Source organism: Salarias fasciatus, chromosome 12, assembly GCF_902148845.1.
Source record: "Salarias fasciatus chromosome 12, fSalaFa1.1, whole genome shotgun sequence".
NCBI classification, from domain to species: Eukaryota; Metazoa; Chordata; class Actinopteri; order Blenniiformes; family Blenniidae; genus Salarias; species Salarias fasciatus.
In genome coordinates, this window is record NC_043756.1 from 24,252,959 (window position 1) to 24,274,685 (window position 21,727).

The window sequence follows — 21,727 nt, forward strand, 5'->3', positions numbered from 1 at the left end:
TCCTCTTCAGTGTTTGGACCTCATGATCCTTCGTTTCCCATTTCCTCGGTAATTCCTTCTTCTGCTTTTCCTCTTTACTGCTTTTCTTTATCTCTTTTCCCCACAATTCCTTATTATTTTTTCATTTTAATCATTTTCAATTCATCCCTCCTCTCTCTTGGCCATAGTGCAATCTGCTTTCGTCTCACATTGTGAATGAAATTAGCATTGAACCGAGTGGTTTGCTATTTTCTGCTGCCCACAAACCCACTTGCATCCAGACAGCAAAGACTGGTGAAGCTTTGATGGAGATTGCATAGCTGAGCTGGGTGGAGAATGAAAATACCACAGCTGACAACGGGGCAACAAACCAGTTAGTACAGCGGAAAGCGGGACGACCACATCGACATGTCACCAAGAAAACACTTTTCCTTTATGTGACGAGGGTACAGATAATCAATCTAAGCCCACAAATGCACACCGGCGACAGTCTGGTGGGGAGACGACAGGTTTGTTTCATTAAGGTTGGCTGATAAGCAGAAAATGTCACCTTTCTGTTGGTGAGTAATCGGAAAAAGATTGATAAGAGTTACATAAAGAACTAATGGGACTTTCATTTTTTTTTTTTATCTAACTCAAAAAAGGGAGGAAGAGGCAAGAAAATTCTGCTTCTAAGTATCTTCAGACTGAAATACATTTGAACTAAAATAGTAGTGTTACAGTCAAGACCAGCGAACCCGAGACAGAGACCGAGCAGAAACAAAGACCAGAAAACACCAGACAGAAATCAGGTCAAGACCAAGACCTTGAAAATATGGTCTCCAGACCAAGACTGCAGCTCTCAAAAACTACTGAATAATAAGATAACACAAACATGTGGCCCACAATTAATTTCTGTACAGAAATACTTTCTGAATTTAGCAAAATTGATGCTTAAACTGCATTGAAATACAAACGCATTCAACATGTTACTCTTAACTCCTTGTTAAATAACATTGTTACATTGTTAATGTCATCATGAAGATTTTTTTGAGTGAAAAAGTAATACCAAGCAGGCTTGCAGCTAGCATTTGCATCATCATTAGCATCTGATCAATCATCCAGAGGCAAGAAGACATGTTTCAACAGGGACTACTGCCACAGAAGTAACTCTGCCTTTTTTCCCAGAATCTGGTGAGGAGCTTAGTGTGTTTATTTGAATTTGTTACAAAAGATTAAATGAATAATTGCTCTTATTTTTGTGAGTTGATACAAAGTGTGATATTTAATGTGGGCATCTGCCATTGTTGTTATTACTTTGACATGGGGAGGAACATTCATTTGTAAATAACTCATTGTTACTGCTGAATAAAACAAACTATTTTCTTCGCCAACCACTATCCTTCCATCTGTGCAGCTTTTGGCAAGTCCACCAGAAGAAGTTCGCCACCACCAGCTGAAGTTACTCTTTATGAATGTTGTTATTGTCATTGGTAGTTCAGTCCACAACCACAACAAACCCAAACTACCTCACCTACCAGTGAACTGTTCTACCTCATTATACCTTTGTTTCTAGTACTGTACTTATGTTTCTGTTTATATCTGTATGTTGTTGTAAATAACTCTGTCAAAGAGAAGTCATGTGCAGATTTTCATTGTAAACTGTCTAATAACCATAAAGCTGATTTGAATTCACAATTATACTGAATGTATAAACTTGTATCTGAAAGAAGAGGAAAAATTCTCAAGCAAAAAAAACAAAACACGCTTAATCTTCATCTACTAACAGTGCTAATAACAGTACAGGCTAATAAATGTGTTGATAAAACAGAAAGGCTGCACGTTGGTACAGTGAAATATGCTACAAAAGCCTTATTTGCACGTGTTCAATGTGAAAACGTGTCCATTCACATGACAATGGTGCGGTTGTAATAAATACTTCTAAGAGGAGTATTTCATCACAATAATTGTGTGCTGACAGCCGATACTGATCGAGCCAAACCAGGGAAGGAAAACGATTTACAGTAGCTTCAATGTTAGCAGCAACCACTAGTGGACAACAGGAAAATTACATTGTTTTCAGGGTTTCCACCATTTTTAACTGATTAACAGCAAAGCCTTAATTATTCAAAATGTTTTGCTTAAAGTAAAATAGTGTTAAACTTCTTGTTGGACCTCACTAATAGAGGTCTTCTTTCCAATCTAGTTAGTAGCTTTATGACAGTGAGGTGAATCATCATAATTATTCCAAAGAGAGCCAAAGAACAATGTATTTTCATGAAGTGGCTCCTCTTTCAGGTGGTTGTTACCAGCAGAACATCGCCAGACCTGAGGGTCCTCCACCCTGAGGACATACTGACCGCACCCATCTTCCGCAGCAGAGCACTGACTCCCTCATACAATCCTATTTCTAAATGGAAACCATTCCTTTAATTTCTCCATTTATGTAATTGCAGTATCAAAACATCTGATCTTTTGCTTTGGTAACAGTTCCCATGGCAACAATTTGAGGCCGCCGTTGTGCTTGGCTGACATCTAATCATACCAACTGGTATTATTGGCTATCTGGGGGAGTGGTGTGTAGATCATTCTCCATCACTTCTCTCTGTGTGCATCAACATGCATTTTCCCTTTCATCAAGACAAACAAATGCAAGCAGACGCTATAATTCATGTACAGAGACGTGGCCGCTGTTAACAGCTGTAAGGAATTGATGTGATATTGATGATACAACAGTTTGTACGTTAGGAGAGCCAGTTTCTAATTATTTCTGTAAACAGTATTGACTTTTGTGGCACTGGGCAGCCGCTCTGCTGAATCACAATATCAGCTGAAGTTGAGGTTCATTTACTTCAGCAAGGCCCTATTATAAAAACAAGCTATTTCCAGAACTACTCACCAAGACTATCTCCAAAAAGGCTGAGAGGGCTTGTATTAGAAAATAACAAAAGGATAACGGTTATATTTTAGGAGCCTGTAGTGCATGGTGTAAAGCCCAGAGTGCATGTGCACGTGCACATTTGTCATTTTCTCCCAAAAAAAAAGTTGAAAGAAAAAGTGACAGCTAGAGTTGGGCACTGAGGACAACTGCTGTTTAACAAATAGACTGTTTCTGTGTGACACAACAAAAAAAAAAACACAACAACAACAAAAACAAAACAATAGCAGTCCTGTTTACTCGACAAACAAAACAGAAAACAGTACCAGGAAATGGTACTGGCCCCATCTCTGTGGAAACTGGTGAAAATGCAACTTTTCTGAAGTACTGCTGCTATGCATGTAATGAAAACACACACACACACACACACACACACACACACAGGCGTGCAGAGAGCAATGCACTTTAAACATCCCTTGCAGGAACACGGACATCTGCATGGACTTGACCACCAACTTAACTTTCTATTATGGAACTCAACTCTAAAACTACATAGTCCCAGAAGAGTACGGACAGAGAGTCAGGACACTGGAGGCAAACGGTATTATCATTTTCGACTTGTCTATGTGCAGAACTATCTACTTTGAATATGCAGAGTCGCATCGTTTCACAAAAGTCACAGTTTCCCCCTTTCCAAAAACATGGAGTTGGAGAGTTTTCAAAAAGTCTCATTTTCAGTGGCTCGGAGTGCCGCTGTCATGTAAACAGGCACCCAAATTCTCAATATGTGGCTCGAGCATTTATGTGTGCTTAATTATACACCTTCTATTAAAATGTGAAGCAAGTAGAACATTATCAAATATGGTCATTTTTCCAGAAAAAGAACTATTTCTGCTGCTACTAAACCGTGGATAGAGAATGGCAATATGTCAGCACATCCAGTTAAACCTAAAATACTTTATCCACATGGAGGCTGACACATGCTAGCTACCACACACACACACACACACACACACACACACACACACACACACACACACACACGCAGACAGTGACACACTTGATGTGTTTAATGGGTCTGTAGTAAATTGCACCTAAGTGCCTTCAACCAATTTCCCTTTCACAGCTGAGTCTTGAGTCACACACACACATGCTGTTTGTAGGGTCTGCTAACGTTGGTGTGGAAAACGTTCGGACTCGACAGACAACAGAACGACCTGGCGGGAAATCACATTTTAATTTGAGAAGAAAATCGGAAACAAATGCGCTGAGCAGGCTATTAGCAAAACAGACTTGAGGAATATCTGCTGTGTCTTTGCATAAATGCTCGGCTTGTTCGAACTACGAACACAAGAGTTGTTTTCTTGATTTATAGCTTTTATTGAACACTTCTTTCATTTAGCTTTCCATAAACTGAAGGGGAGTTGTACTGCAGAACCACCAAACTTCAAACAACCTCAATTACTAAACTAAGCCGGCCGTGGCAATGCAATTGGAGCAGAACCATGCTGAACATCTGATTTACACACATCCACATCTTTGCTGACTTTACGGCTTAATTAATCCCATATATAATGCATTAAACAATGCACACGGATGCATGACCGGCGATTTCTTCCCCTACTCTCCTGCTTATTGGCCTCTGGGTGCAGATGTGTGGCTGCACATCACATTACCTCTCTGTCTTGTAGTGTTTGTGGTCAAATAAATACCCAACAAGAAAAAAGATGTTCAGAAGAAGTTGAATGTAACAATTTGCACTTTTTGGTCAATTTGGTCACACTATCAGTATATCGTCCATGGCATATTTAGCTTTGCTTAACAAAAATACTTGTTTTGTTCAGTTTCCGTCCTGAGTTTTTGTTCACTTTGGTACCTTTTCTTCAGCTTTTCATAAATATTGATCAGATTTATTATGTTCTTTTGGCAGTTTTGAGTTTTACTGTCAAAGAATTTACTGCAGTGAGCTAAAAAACGGCTCCATTGGTGTTATTGATCAACACCTATTAGGCACAACTTAGCTCACCACCTCAACTGATGCGACATTTCCTGTGTTGCACACACTGGGATGATTACATAATGACACACGGACAAGGTTTTGATAAAATCACTGGATTTTTACCTGAGGGTACTTCCTGATTAATACAAAACAGCAAACAAAGCCAATTACCACCATTAGCAATTTGGCTAATTGGTGAATCTGTCAATAGATGGTGGCTTTAATGCATTGATCGAGCATGTCTGCACACCAATGTCAGGTATAACCGGGGGTACTTAGCCAGATCAGATGATTTCTTGCTGGGCTAAAGTGTCTTCTTCCGGTGTTTATTTATCCATACATTATGTAATTGCATGTCAACATGTGTGTCTCTAAATAAGGGTTCTGCAGTTAATGATTTAATGCCTAAATTGCATGGTGCATTTATGGTGTACCCAGATTGCCTGCGGTTCCTGTTTGGAACAGCTTAACAGGGTGGTTGGACTTCCAGTTATCGGCAGGAGCTACATTAGCATCTGATTTTACATTTATACTTATAAACAACACCTGGTGAATCCAGGAATACGGGTTTGTCTGTCCAAACTGAGTTGATGCAGAAATGTGAAAAACAAAAGAAAAAAGTATCAAATATTTTAAATATAAAGTTCCTATATAGTAACTTGCAAAGCAAGGTTCCATATGTATGACCACTAATGCAAGTGTACAATGTGTTTATTTATTTGATTGTTTTTTTTTTTTAATTGTCAGATATGCGAAAACATACAGATACATGCAACACTATATATTTGTGCACACACACATGCATATACACGTGTTTTCTGTCGCACACACAGTGGAAGGATTGCATAATGAACAAAATCTGGATTACACCATTAGCAACTTGGCAAATTGGTGACCGTGTCAATAAAAAGTGCATCAGGCCACATCTGCAAGCCAATGTCAGTTCTAACCACAGACAGTTAAGCAGATCAAATGATTTCTTTTCGTCTTCTTCCTGTGTTTATCGAGCCGTTCATTATGTAATTGCATGTTAACACGTGTGTGTCTCAACAGGCTGGAGGCGCCAGTTAATGATTTGAGGCCTGAATTGCAAATGCATTCAGGATGTTCCCAGATAATTGGAGTGGCTCAAAAGAGCAGGAGGAACTTGGTTGAATACCTTGCTTTTTTGTTGTTGTTGTTGTTGTTGTTGAAGTGGAAAATATTTTTAATGCAAACAGGAAGTGTTCATTTTTGCCAGAAAAGATAGCTATTATTATTTTATCCATTTTGCTCTTTCAAGACAAAAATGAAAATGCATAATCAATCACTGATATCAGTCACTGATCAGTTAATTATCTCATGCCCTTTTTATGCAACAGCATTTCAAGTAAAAAAGTATCATTTTTGCATTTTGTTTTCAGAAAAGTTTTGCACTTATGAAGCAAGAAATTCTGCACTTAGCATGCCAGGCCACTAGTGGATGCTGCTGTTTGTTTTTCTAATGCAACTCTCATCTATGAAACTACCAAGTCCCAAGTCCCCGTTGTTCATCTCCACAGGTGCAGAAGAACTGTTTACTACTGCCGTAATGCACATACACAACAGCAGTATTTCTGAAAAGTGGCGTTTTCCTCCATCTCCTCTCAGATGGAGTTTTACCATTCCACAAAAAGTTCCACCTTGGATGTTGTTTTCAAAAAGTTTTGTATCCAGTGGCTCAGAGCACCGTTGTCTCGAAAACCAACACCCAAAACACAAGTTTTCCTTTATCACTGGAAAATGTAACAGAAACTGAACAATAGACTATATTATTATGAATGTTGTGTTGTGATCACAGTGAAATGAACTAAGTCAAAGTATTAATCGGTTCCTTTATGTCCCACAAGACTATCTGTTTTCACAAACTTTATACAACATTTAAAATAACTGAAAATCTTGATGATTCTACTGCAGTTAAAAAGAAAAAATGTAACATTTTTCTCCCCTGTGTTTCTTCTAAAAATCGCAAGTTTGAAACCTGGAGTTGAGCTTAAAACAATGAGATTTTTGTCCGCGAGCGCCGCAGCATTTGAATCCTCAGACTGCGGTGAAAAGGTCACAATAAGAGCAGCGGCAGACTCGGAGTTGTATATGTTCCAAGCAATTTCCCCCAAATGAGAAACTTGACAATTTGAGGAATGAACACAGAGGCAGATCGGGGAGATACGACTCCAGTGCGAGTGTGTTAATGTCGCTGCACATTTACCGGGAACACAGACACAGATTAGATGTCGATGCTTCAGAAGATGCTCTGATGTGTGTGTGTGTGTGTGTGTGTGTGTGTGTGTGTGTGTGTGTGTGTGTGTGTGTGTGTGTGTGAGAGAGAGAGTGAGTGAGAGAGAGTGAGTGAGTGAAGAAGAGAGCAAAAAAGAGTGATGGACCGACAGAGGCACAGGGAGAGACAGAAAGAGAACTGCTTACATACTCTTATTGTAAGTTGGAATTGAATTTGCACAGAAGAGCAAAAAAGCTCCAATTTTTTCACTGTGTCAACGGTTTCACAATACTGTGTGTATGTGTGCGCGTGCGTGTGTGTGCGTGCGATGGGTGGTCTCGCTCTAGTTCCTTCACACACACACACACACACACACTGCATGCATGGATGAGCTTTGCCAGGGAGGGAAGCTGTTTCCTCGACTTTATTTCTCTTTGCATCATGCACACACAGGCACGTTTGTCTGTGCGTAAGAAGACACACGTGCATGTACGTGCGCACGCACTCATCCACGCCCTCTTCTTTTTTGCCCACCTACACATCTGTACAGGGGCATGTGCACAGAGCTACAGTAACTCTTGCAAAAAAAAAAAAAAAGAAGAAGAAGAAAAGAACGGCATTCATTCATACAAACCAAGGCTTGAGAGACGCAAAAATCCACTCGTGCACACACACACACACACACACACACACACACACACACACACACACACACACACACACACACACGTGCGCGAGCTCATGCACTTCCTCTGAGCTTATCTGAGCGCAGTGTGGAGCAGATTTTGAAGGCAGTAGGGAGCCAGCTGTTGACGAGCCACTTAATAATTCCCTTGGACAGGCATGAAATGCCTTCCTTTTCTTCCTCTGTCTGTTCCTCTGTCTCCTTCACTCTGACTCTAATGTTCTTCTTCCTGCTGTGTTTCTCTCACCTTTCTCTCCCCCTCATCTGGTCTGTTCTCTGAGTCTCACCGCTTCACCTCTGCGCTGCAGACTCAACCCGGAGCTGGTATTAACATGCAGGTTCTTGAAGCATTTGGACTGGCCTGGCCCGCTCTGGCTGCTGTCGCAGGTTAATGTCTGCTGCCGCCATCAGTGAGCAAGGCACACAACACTGTAGCTCCATATTGCAATCTGCATAATTTCCCAGTGAAGTCTTCAGTAAAAATGCATTCATTCATTTTTTTTTTTTTTTTTTTTTTACTGACCTGTAAATGTTGTTGTTGTTTTTGCTGTCCATTTACAGGACAGCGGTACTTGGAGCCTATGAAAACGGCACTATTTGAAAAATGATCCCAAGGTGGAAGTTTTTAAAAACGCTCCGACTCCATCTTTATATAGGCAGGTCAAAAAAACAACTTTTTTAAAATGCTGTTGGAGCACTGCAGCTGTAGAGAACAGTTTTTCTGCTCATATGAAAGTAGATAGAAAACATCCATCCATCCATCCATCCGACCTGTCCAGGGTGTACCCTGCCTTCGCCCACAGCAGCTGGGATCGGCTCCAGCCACCCGCGACCCTGAGAAGGAGAAGTGGTAGATAATGGATGGATGGATAGATAGAAAACAGTCACAATTATAAAAAATGAAAAATAACTGAAACCGATATGCAGAAAAGATCAGTTTTCCTTTGAAACATTGTTGTTTAAATGGGGCCTTAGATTTCTCCACTGGTCCATATTAATCAGGGCGTAAAAATGACGAATTGTGAAGTCCTGTGTTTGAAGGAGCCATTGGATTTGGGGTTAAGCAGAGGGTACATGTAGCGTTCCTCCTGTCTTTGAAGGGAACCCTGACTTCCTCCCTGTCAGTGACGTACAGATCAACACAAAAATATCACTACTTCCTTCACAAACGTGACTGTTTTATCAAGTCAGTGTGTAAAAATAGGGATGTGCGCTTGGTGTGTTTATTGTAGGGAGACACATGTTTCTCATTATTATGACAGTAACTAATTGACAGGTTGGCAGTGGTTACTTCTTCATGATCATTTTGATCATTGTGATTTAACTACAGCTTAATAAAAAACCCAGGCAGTCATGCTCAGGTATTTCTCATTTTTGAAGTATTTCAGCTCTGTGTGGGGGTAGAATAAGTGTCACTTTACTTTTTTTAATTGAGGACCAGATAAATGTAATTTGACAGACACCACATGTGTATTTATGTGTTTTTCCTCTTGTTTGCAGGTTATTTTAAACATGTTTTTTTGAAATAACCTGTTTTCCTGAACACATTATGCTTTTGAGCAGTGTTTTGGCAATCCCGTCAGGTTTGGTGCTGCCAGCTCAGGTTTTACTTGGCATTGAATCAAAATGAAAAACAAACACAAAACTACAGCTGGTCCATATCTATTCAGTGCTCAACCTTCCTTTCACCCACACCGTTGATGGTCATTCATGCTTGGGTTAAGTTTTTGCTTCCTGCTTCCTGCTCCTCCCGCCACCTGAACTCAGCACGAGAAAAACTTCCCGGGACCTCATGTGCTTTTTTCATGGTTAAGATTACAAATCATTAAGAAATACATAAGCAGCTGCAAAACAAATTTAAATGCATTTATATTGTGGTATTTTCCCCTGAGTATCATATGTGAGCAAGCAAGTATTAGATTAAGAATTTTGAAACTAAAATAAATTCCCACACCACACACTGAATGTATGAAAAAGATCACACACGTCAAACAGCACCTCCATCCTTTGATCAACACTTCAAATGAAGTAAAATCCAGATGAGAAGGAAAAAGCTTAAATATCCACTTGGTGCCATATTTAAATTCCATTTAACCTCTTTCTGAATAAAGGGTTTTTTTTTCCTCCCTTCCCTTGTTGTTGCTCTGCTGCCGATGCTGCAGCTGCCCAGGTGTAAACATGATCTTATCTATTGCAGTTCTGTGGCTTTCCCCCCCCCGGGGGACGGCACACAGGAGATACACATATAGGGTAATATACCGATGGAGAAAGAGCTGCTTCCTGGGAAATAGACACATTATCTCTCGCTCTGTTTGCCTGCGTCCTCTCCACATATACCTTCACTTTTTTCGTGTCCTTCGTCAGCTCCCTCACCTGCTCTCTCTTTTATCTTCTTCATGGTTCTAATCCCCCTTCTCCTTCTCCTCCCTTTTCTCCTCCTCACCTTTCTCTCAACCTTGACCGTGTAACTCTGTTTGTATAGACTTGCTTTACTGTGAAGTCGGGAAAACATAGGAAACACTTTTTCCCTCATGATGTTCTCCTTAAACTGGAACACATGGCACTTATAGAAATGCTAACTCCCAAACACTGTCACATGTATTTAAAGGTTAAAGGAGAACTATGCAAGATTTGCTTTAGCGCTCCCCCTGCTGGTCCCCTGTGAAAGCTCACTGTCTAAACGTTCTACGCATCACCTCCCCCCACCCCCCACCCCCCCACCCCACGTGCAGAGAGCATCTCACTCCCATTTCCTTTTTTTTCTTTTCCTCACTCACCTCACTCATCTTGGGGGTGGCTGTGGTTCAGTGGGGAGAGCAGTCGTCTCTCCATCGGAAGGTTGTTAGTTCGATTCCTGTCTCCTTGGGCAAGACACTGAACCCTACACTGCCCCCAGTGGATGGACTGAGAGCCTTGCATGGCAGCCGCCTCCACTGGTGTGTGAATGTGAGTGTGAATGGGTGAATGTGATAAATCACTTTGGGCTCTGTCAGTGCAGGGTAAAAAGTGCTATATAAGTGTAGTCAATTTACCATTCGTCAGACAAAAATTTTTTCTGTCTTTTTGGTTCTGTGAGCACCTAAGGGTGGCATTGCTGACAGCAGAGAGGGTTTCATGTTTGTTTTACGCGCTTTTATACTTGTACTCCTGTATGAGTGCCGTAAAGCAGGTTTGTTCTCACGAGATGTAGTCGGGTCCGCTCCTCTGAAATTGCAAGCGCTATTTTCAGGACACAGAGCCCGGGGGGAGTGGAGGGACTGGCGAATCACCTTGCCAAGTCTTTGTTTACCCCCATGGGGATTCTGAAAAACATTTATTGAGGTAAAAAAGTTGCATAGTTCTGCTTTAAGTGTTAAAGATTTTGGACGAAGGTTAAGTTCAGGTCTCCAGCCCTTGATTGTGGTAAAGATAAGGGAAAGATACTTCGAAATGACTTGTACCAGTGAAGACGCTCCAGTAATTCTGTAAATTTACTTTCCAGACTTTAAGGAGTTTGCACGTTTCATACGAAACAACGGCCCCTGCAGGCCTTGGGTGTAACTGCAGCTTACTGAAATGCTCGTGCCTGTGGCTTGCGTCCATGTACGTGCAGAGGGGAACTCCTTCCTCGCTCTTTTAGTAGCACTCAAGTAACCTTTAAGTTTCCATCCTCAATACTGCTCAGTTGTTGCTCGCTAAGCATCTGGCGGAGTAATGGCGGACAAAATGAAAGCTAAGCAAGTCAGGCCAGCGGGAGTGCGCATTACGTCAGATCCTGTCTAATTCTCCCAGAGAAATACAAATTGCCGGACCAGCACTGCAACTTTCAAGTGACAATTTAGGCTGTTAGTGGTACTTCCAATGAATATATCAGAGCACAGTCTGAATCATTGAATATTTGTAACATATGTATGGTGGAAAATTGAAAAACTCCTTAATGCACCTTTAAGTTTCACCTGTGTGTGAGTGGTTTGTTTTCTTCATCACTGTGACAGTTGTTCTGCTCTTCTCCAGTTAGTCAAACTCTTTCTGCTGTTTGTTTGATGCTTTCTTGCTCTCTTAGTCAAATACGGTAGTACTGGAGGGTTTTTTGTGTTTTTTTCAGTTGCATTGTGATACAGCGATGGAAAATGCAGATTTTCTGCAAAAAGTCTTTCTTCATAAATTTTTCTGAGCGGATAGACAACAACCAGAATGGTGGCCCCCAGAGTGGCATGTCCAAATTCTCCAAGATGCTCACTACTAACTTTTCAATACTTTTGCCACTTCTATGCAAATAGACACTGATGTGATGCATTTTCGTTGGAAACATCATGTCAGTGGGGTCTAAGTGGCTTCTTGATATAAGTTGTTGGATCGAATAAGAAATTGAAAAACTATGAGTCTGGAAACTGCAGTAAGTTTATGTGTTTGCAACAAATCTTTGGTCACTTTATGCGGTCTGTAAGCTGGAAACTCAACTGCAGAGGGATCCTACCTGTATTATCGCTCAATAGATCCTGGGTTTTGGATTTTTAAGAATGATGTAGAAGGGATGGACAGCGTGAGTATAGACGTGTGTGTGTGTGTGTGTGTGTGTGTGTGTGTGTGTGTGTGTGTGTGTGTGTGTGTGTGTGTGTGTGTGTGTGTGTGTGTGTGTTTGAGAGAGAGAGAGAGAGAGAGAGAGAGAGAGAGAGAGAGAGAGACATCTCATTAAATAAAGGTCACACAGTGGTGTGTGACAGAGAAGAATAGAACATTAGGACACTTGTCAATGGTCACATGTGCTTAAACTCAAGAGTGTGCTCATTTTAGTGATCCTGTCTTATTACATGTACTGTGAGAGTGCATCTCTCTTCTCTCTTTGGGCTCTTTTTTTATGTTCAATGCACTTATGATTTGATATCAGTGATCATACATGTCCCTCTATAAGCTGGATAAATGTAGGCATGAGGTGAAGTTCAATAAGACTGAATTGGTGGAGAAAGTTAAGAAATATCAAGAAGAAGAAGAGAAAACCAGCACAATTACAAGGGAAAATTTCAAATTTCACAAGTTTGTGCTTTTATCCACATGTATCATGCAGATTTCTGCATTTCCGATTCCTCACACTATTAAAACAGGCTTAACAGTTTACCCACTTCACAATGAATCCCTCATTTTGTGCATCAATGCATGGGTGCCCATCATCCAGCAGTGTGTCTGCTTCAACAGAAAGGCTGAGAGAAGATAATCCCTTTGTGCAGCCATCGGTGCATTTCATGCACAGTAGACATGAAAGTACGAAGCAGTGTGAAAAGACCAAAGACAGGAGACCTGGCCGGGAAGAAAAGGTCCTTAATGAATGTGATGTGACGTTGATGATTGTAATCACCACGAGGCGCAAAGTGAATCAGATAACATGGATGATGTGGTCTATTCTCTCTTCCTTCATGGCCCAGTTGAAGAGAAATGCTTAAGAAACAAGTAGAACAAATGTCTCTCTTCTCCATACTTTAGGTGTTCCTCATATTTGCCTCTCACTTTCGTGAAATGCCTGAATCGAGAATAATGTGTACACGTGCCACGTTTGTTTTTCTAGTCATCGTAAAGTTATTAATAGGCATCATGAGGTGGTCGACGTTATTTTAGTTTCATGGAGACATTGAGGAACTAAACCCTGCAGCTTTATACAAAACTTTGATTAAATAGAACATCAGAGGACTTCAAAGGGTTTTAGCTCACTAATACAAATTTACAGTTAACATTATCTGATTGTCATAATTTAACAGTACATGCTTTTGTTCGATTTTATAAATAAACTGCAAAAAACTCAAAAAGACCTTTTTTTAAATGATACATCAATTCTAATATTAATTTATTGACAGAATGTTATTACAATAATGAATCAAGTTTGTTGTCACATTCTTGGCAAGTTATTACATTATAGAAGAAAAATTGTCCATTACTAGCAGGGACTAGATTGAGTTTTCCACTTTCAGGTCCTTCTCTCAGATAAAATCTTATCAAAAACACTTCCAGGATGAGAAAGAAGGTGGTGCTTGTTGGATGATAGAATATTACGTTCAAGTTCTCCTGTGCTTTTGCCATATTTGGTACAGCCACTAGAGGTCCGAATATGCATACTGAAGTGCTTCTTATGCCATTGATTCACACACTGGAGGCACCGTTTGAAATCAATCACCTGCCACTTTATTTCTATCCAATTGTTCATCATGGAATGCCATTAGGGAAAGCTTTAAAGGAGATCCCAGTGCAAAAAGTAAAAAAAAAAAAAGATCTGTGCCATAGACACACCCAAAATATCTATTGCTACATCTGTGCAAGACAAACATAAAATCTCATGTAACTCACAGGAATTCTTGAAATCATTCAGTAACCATGTCAGTGACGACTGTCTCTGGACTCAATGAAATATTTAAAGAGGAGATTTATCTTTTATTGCTTCTTTGTCTTTTCAGTTGTGCTCAGTCTAATTTTACTGAGGATTTCAATAACAGACACAGACACAGACACACACACACACACACACACACACACACACACACACACACACTTCCCATCGAGAAACAGGAGTCCTAGCAAAATACCCTGTAATCAGGCTTGTGTGTGTGTTGGCAGTGATAAATGCCCCCTTGGAAACTCAATGCCAAATAATCAAGATTGACGCCGGCACACAGCGTACCTGTGTGCGTGTGTGTGTGTGTGTGTGTGTGTGTGTGTGTGTGTTTGCTGGTTTGTTTGTGCTATTTTTGTTGGAAGGATCTAATCAAATGTAATCATGCTGATTACAATAATCATGAGGTTTATAATCACCTCCTTTTTTTTACCTCCCCCATCTCTCACTCTCTTCTCCTGTTTTCCTTTAAAATTCACTTGGTCTTTGTTGTTTATTCCTGTCTCTTCCCCTGCACAGCTCCCGGTGTCATCTTTGTGTGTGTGTGTGTGTGTGTGTGTGTGTGTGTGTGTGTGTGTGTGTGTGTGTGTGTGTGTGTGTGTTTGGGGAATAATTACACCCAAGTTTAGGTGGCAGCAGATGATGGCTAAATTTCAATGTTTGTGACACATTGTCTGCATGTATTCTAATCAGAAACAACAGTGGGCTGCGTCTCACACGTCAGCTTTCAAAAGAATCACTGGAAAAGTCACGTCATAAAATGTTGACAATATTTCTCAATTTTAAACAATTGGAAATACCTAGTTGGAAAAAAAAAGCAAATACCTAGTTGAAGTGTCTACCACATTTAAAACAATATACATTGACTGAGATTGACAGATTGTTGCTCTAATGAACACTCACACCAATCAGTGTGGAGGAATCAGCCCTGAGCTCATCTACACTCCATTCTCCATTTTTAATGATTTAATGTGTTTCATGGCATTAGACAAACTGGGTTGTATTTATTGACTGATTGATTGGATGCAGCGATGAGTCTCCACAAGCCAAAGATGAGTTGTTACACATATCAGAGCATTAAAGCAAGAAAATCTGAATATAAAGAAGAAGAAAAAAATAAAAACAGGGGGGATAATCGGTCACAACAATAAATCTTTGACAAAAATTAATAGTGACTGAAGAGACTCGGAAAAAAAATATTGATGCATATTATATTGTTATTCCACTGGTGATCATAAGTTGCCCCTAGGTGTGAGCGTGTTTTTGTGTGCTTGTCTGTTTCTGTGTGTTTGCCCTGCGATGGACTTGTCCAGGCTGCCTTCAGTCACAGTTAACTGAGATTGGCTCCAGCACCAGGATGGAGTAGTTTAGAAGATGGATGGATTGGAAATCTTCTCTATTCTTCTCCTTGTTCATATCCCAAACCAATTGAATCAGATCAAGTGGATGTGGTCATATGTCTCTGAGGGTGTTATCCAAGTGTCTTCAATAGTTCATCAGTAAGACGGGTGAAAAGCTGACTAGAAATCCAACCAAGTCCAGCTGACCCAATTAGTTCCTGCTTTGAGAAGTGAAGAAGGGGAATTACAGAAAAGATTGTATTATAAAGTCAGTAAATGATACTCTGATACAGAATATCAGTGAGTCACTGTTTTAATAAGTCCAAGGCACTGTCCATGGTGCTGAATAAGCCAATCCAATGTTGTGGTGCAGATTATCAACAAGTCGCTCTTTTAATAAGTCCAAGGCGCTGTCCACGGTACTAAAATAGCCAATTGACAATTGTGGAGCAGAATATCAGTGGGTATCATTAATAATTCAAGACGCTGTCCAATGGTACTGACATTGCCTATCCACCATTTTGGTAAGGATTAACTGTGGGTCGCTATTTAATGATGAATCCAAGGCACTCTCCATGGTGCTGAAATAGCCAATCCACCATTTTGGTGAAGATTGTTAGTGGGTCACTGTTTAATGTTAAGATCAAGGCACTGTCCATTGCACTGAAATAGCCAAATGACAATTGTGATTATCAGTGAGCCGCTGTTTAATGATACATACGAAGTGCTGTTCATAGTGCTGAAATAGGTAATTGACAATTGTGGAGCAGATTATCAGTACAGATCACTTTTCAATGAAAAATCCAAGGCGCTGTCCATGGTGCTGAAATAGCCACTTGACAATTGTGGAGCAGATTATCAGTAGGTTGCCATTTCATGATTATTCCAAGGCGCTGTCCATCATACTGAAATAGCCAATCCACCATTGTGGTGCAGTTTATCAGTGGATCACTGTATCATTAAAATTCCAAGGCGCTGTCTATGGTGCTGAAATCACCAGTTTTGTTAAAGCTTGTCAGTGGGTCACTGTTTTAATAAGTCCAAGGCGCTGTCCAAGGTGCTGACATAGCCAATCCACCGTGACAGCGCAAAGTACCAGTATATCACTATTAAAAAAATAAGTCCAAGGCGCTGTCCATGGTGCTGAAATAGCTAATTGACAATTGTGGTGCAGATTATCAGCAGCTGGCTCTTTCATGAAAAATCCAAGGCACTGTTCATGGTACTGAAATAGCAAATTGACAATTGTTGTGCATACCATTGGTAGAGCACGCTTTCAATGATAAAAACTAAGTGCTTTTCAAAGTGCTGAAATAGGTAATTGACAATTGTGGAGCAGATTATCAGTACAGGTTGCTTTTCAATGAAAAGTTCAAGGCGCTGTCCATTGGGCTGAAATGGCCATTCCACCATTGTCGTGCAGACTATCAGCAGGTCACTCTTTCATGAAAAATCTACGGCGCTTTCTATGGTGCTGAAATAGCCAATCCATTGTTGCGGTACGGAGTATCAGTAGGTCAGTGTTAAAAGATAGGTCCAGGGCACTGTCCATGGTGCTGAAATAGCTAATTGATAATTATGGTGCAGATAATCAGCAGGTCACTTTGTCATGATTATTTCAAGGCGCTGTCCACGGTGCTGAGATAGCCAATCCACCATTGTGGTGCAGATAATCAGCAGCAATGATAAATCTAAGGCACTGCCCATGGCGCTGAAATAGCCAATCCATTGTTACGGTGCAGAGTATCAGCAGGTCAGTGTTAAAAGATAAGTCCAAGGCACTGTCCATGGTGCTGAAATAGCTAATTGACAATTGCGGTGCAGATTATCAGCAGGCCTTAGATTTTTTTCATGAAAAAATCTAAGGCACTCTCCATGGTGCTGACATAGCCAATCCATTGTTACGGTGCAAAGTATCAGTAGGTCAGTGTTCAAAAATAAGTCCAAGGCACTGTCCATGGTGCTGAATTAGCTAATTGACAATTTTGGTGCAGATTGTCAACAGGTCGCTCTTTCATGATTAATCCAAGGCGCTTTCCCTCTTGCTGAAATAGCCAATTGACAGTTGTGGAGCAGATTATCAGGAGGTCACCATTTCATGATTATTCCAAGGTGCTGTCCATCGTGCTGAAATAGCCAGTCCACTCTTTTGGTAAAGCTTATCAGTGGGTCACTGTTTTGATAAGTCGAAGGTGCTGTCAAAGGTGCTGAAATTGCCAATCCAGCATTTTGGTTCAGATTAACTGTGGGTTGTTGTTTACTGATAAATCCAAGGCGCTCTCCATGGTGGTGAAAATCCAAATGATAATTGTTATCAGTGAGCCGCTGTTTAATGATAAAAACAAAGTACTGTTCATAGTGCTGAAATAGGTAATTGACAATTGTGAAGCAGATTATCAGTAAAATCGCCATTTCATGATTATTCCAAGGCACTGTCCATGGTGCTGAAATTGCCAATCAACTGTTTTGGTTAAGCTTATCAGTGGCTCACTGTTTTAATAAGTCCAAGACGCTCTCCATGGTGCTGAAATAGCCAATACCCCATTGTGGTGCAGAGTATCAATAGGTCAATGTTTTAATAAGTCCAAAGGGCTGGCCATGGTGCTAAAATATACAATTGACAATTGTGTTGAAGAATCCCAGTCAGTCACTCTTTCATGATGATTCCAAGGTGCTGTCCACAGTTCTGATATGGCCAATTTTGTGGTCAAGGCTAATATTAGATTACTGTTTACTGATACATCCAAGGCGCTGTCCATGGTGTTGAAATAACCAATCAAAAATTGTGGTGCAGACTATCAGCAGGTCGCTCTTTCATGACAAATCCAAGGTGCTGTCCATGGTGCTTATATAGCCAATTTACTTTTGTGGAACAGAATATCAATGGGTCAGTGTATCATTAAAAAATCCAAGGCATTGTCCATGGTGCTTATACTGCCAATTCAATGTTTTTGTAAAGATTAATAGTAGATCGCTGTTTACTGAAATCCAGCAACCCACCATTTTGGTGCAGATTGTTAATGGGTCGCTGTTTAATGATGAATAGCCAATCCACCGTTCTGGTGAATTTTATCATTGGTCACTGTTTTAAGTTTGAGGCGCTGTCTATGGTACTGAAATAGCCAATCCAGTATTGTGGTGAAGATTAACAGTGGGTGACTGTTCACTGATGATTCCAAGTCACTGTCCATGATGCTGATATAGGCAATTGACTGTTGTAGTAAAGATTAATGTTATATTGCTGTTTACTGATAAATGCACTGCACTGTCCATGGTGTTGGAATAGGCTCTATGCACAACTCAACCACTTCCTGAACTTCAGGAGGCTCTTTGTTTCCTGTCTTTCATGATAGGATGAGCTGATTAATACAGATGTGTCTGAAGGTGTTACAGAGGTCAGACATACCTGCATTAATCAGCTCGTCCTATCATGAAAAACAGGAAACAAGGAGCCTCCTGAAGTTCAGGAAGTGGTGAAGTTGTGCATAGAGTCCATACCCACTACACCATTGTGGTGCACAGTATCAGCAGGTGACTATTTACTGATAAGTCTACAGTGCTGTTCATGGTCCTGACATAGCGAATCCACCATTGTGGTGGAGTATCAGTAGATCACTCTTTTAATAATTCCATGGTGCTGAATTAGCCAATTGACAATTTTGGAGCAGAATATCAGTTGGTCACTGTATCATTAAAAATCCAAGGCGCTGGCCATGGTGCTGATATAGCCAATTGACTGTTGTGTTAGAGATTATTATTAGGTCTCTGTTTACTGATAAATCCAAGGCGCTTTCCATAGTGCTGAAATAGCCAATTGACAATTGTTTTAGCAGATTATCAGTTGGTCACTCTATAATTAAAAATCCAAGGTTCTGCCCATGGTGCTGATATGGCTAATTGATTGTTGTGGTAAGATTAATATTAGGTCGCTGTTTAAATCCAAGATGCTCTCCAAGGTGCTGAAATAGCCAATCCCCATTTTGGTGTAGAGTATCAGTAGGTCAATGTTTTAATAAGTCCAAAGCGCTGGCCAGGGTGCTAAAATATAGAATCAAATGTGGTTAAGAATATCAGTAGGTCACTCTTTCATGATGATTCCAAGGTGCTGTCCACAGTTCTAATATAGCCATGTTGTGCTAATATAGACTGTTGTGGTAAAGGCTAATATTACATTGCTGTCTACTGATGAATCTAAGGTGCTATCTATGGTGTTGAAATTGTTGAAAAAAAATTGTGGTGCAGACCATCAGCAGGTCACTGTTTAATGATAAATCCAAGGCACTGTCCAGGGTGCTGAAATAGCCAATACACCATTTTGGTGCAGATTATCAGCAAGTCGCTCTTCTAATAAGCCCAAGGTGCTGTCCATATTGTTGACCTAGCCAATACACCATTTTGGTGCAATTTATCAGCAGGTCACTCTTTCATGAAAAACCCAAGGTGCTGTCCATGGTGCTGAAATAGCTAATCGAAAATTGTGGTACAGATTATCAGCAGGTCGCTCTGTTATGAAAAATATAAGGCACTGTCCATGGTGCTGATTCACATCTGTTTTTTTATGCACAGGTTGCATTTGTTAGTGCTTCATTCCACCACCTGCAAGTACTATTTTTATGGCGTTTCTTTATTTATTTGTTCTTTTAATTCCATAAGTCAAATGGTGAAACAGACCAAATTCTGTGTTTGTTTTTTTTTCCATACATGACTCATGAAACCATTATTTGTTCTGATTCAAATGAGGCTTAAATTGTTCCTCTTTTGATCTCTTTAAGGACACGGAGGTGGTGAACACAGCCATCCTAACTGGTCGGCACGTGGTGGTGCCCATCAAACTGGTCACCGTGGAGACGGACGGGCAGGTGAGGGAGGTGGACGACTCGGTCACCTGCATCTCGACGGACATCTACGTCATCAAGGTACAAAATACACACAGACATGAAGGAGTGAGAACTACACGCTATTAGAAAATACTTTATTCTCCCATCGAGAGACACAATAATACTGCACAACTTTAAAGGCTGAAATTAGAGACACTTGGTCACATTTGCTATCTACAGTACTTTTAATGGTTGTGGTTGAAAACCTGTTGATATATCTGCTTGAGTAAGAATTGAAAAATGGTTTCAGGGCATTTTCAAGTGATCTTGAATCTTGACCTGCAAGTAAGATAAAGATTAAGAAATTGTTCCTAGAATGCTTTGAAAAAGTAGAGTCAATGTGGTTGCAATTCTAAGGATTTGATGTCATTAGCTGGGAATAATTAGCACAGCAGGAGGTCTTCCTGTCTTCAACTGTCATTGTAATCTAAAATCTAAGAGGATTTGTGTCACACTCCAATTCACTCGGTGCTAAAGAGAACATAGTGCCACTTATCACATGGTGCAGATTTCAAATTCAATTAAAATTTAACTGAACTACTAATATGTGCAGAGCCTGCAATTATCTGCTCATGAAAGAAAGATTTTTGTTGTTGTTTTTTTTTTTTCATTTTCTTTTTAATTAATGGAGCAATGTTGATTATGTAAAGAAGCTCTGCCTGGATCATTAAAGATGGCCTCCAGACATGTTCCAAGATGTGTATAAAACAGCCTACTTTGAATAATAAGCTATTTCTGATGTGTGTGGGGTTTTTTTTCAACAAAAATAAATAATTAATATTCTTAAAATACTGCAGATAACATTCATTCTAACTTAAAAATAGTTCCAGAATACAAGGCTGTGACTCTAAGAGATATTGTTTGTCAACATTAATGAAGAAAACAGTGACACATTCAAAAGTAACGGCAGAAACCAGAATTCTGAAAGGCCAAAAGTTGCCCTCAGGGGGCTGCAAAAATAGTGGATGTAAAAATAAATCAAGATATGAAGTGACTGATGGTGCATTCAAGGAACTGGGAAGGTTAGCAGATGGGAAATTTTCATCGTGTGCAGAAAATGAAGTACAACATTATGAGCTCCCAGATTTGTTCACACATGGATGAAGTGAAGCTTGTGAAGCAAACACTATCTCCACACATCACTTCATGTTTTCTCAAGCTAACTGATCACATAGGCTAGGCTTGATTTTGCAAAGAGGGTTTGATTAACAAATGGTGTTTCTCATGTGCATGCTGAGTTATTATGTGGAGTGACCCCACATTAGCTTCAGATTTAACAGAGTACAGATGTTAAATTCCCCACTCAGAAGAGTGTGTGTGTGTGTTACAAACGCACCCTGACAGCATGGCTTTGAACAAATCTGTCATGCCAATATCTCAACTCCTGTGTTGTGTCTGC

The 21,727-nt window shown here is 40.3% G+C and overlaps 1 protein-coding gene across 1 annotated transcript in view; it reads left to right on the plus strand.

Moving 5' to 3' along the window:
• The window catches only part of LOC115398786 (transmembrane protein 132C), a 309,021-nt gene that overhangs the window by 233,663 nt on the left and 53,631 nt on the right, over positions 1–21,727 (plus strand). The window contains exon 6 of the mRNA XM_030105736.1: positions 20,224–20,367. Coding sequence (XP_029961596.1) covers positions 20,224–20,367 — 144 coding nt within the window. The remainder of the gene's footprint in view (positions 1–20,223; positions 20,368–21,727) is intronic.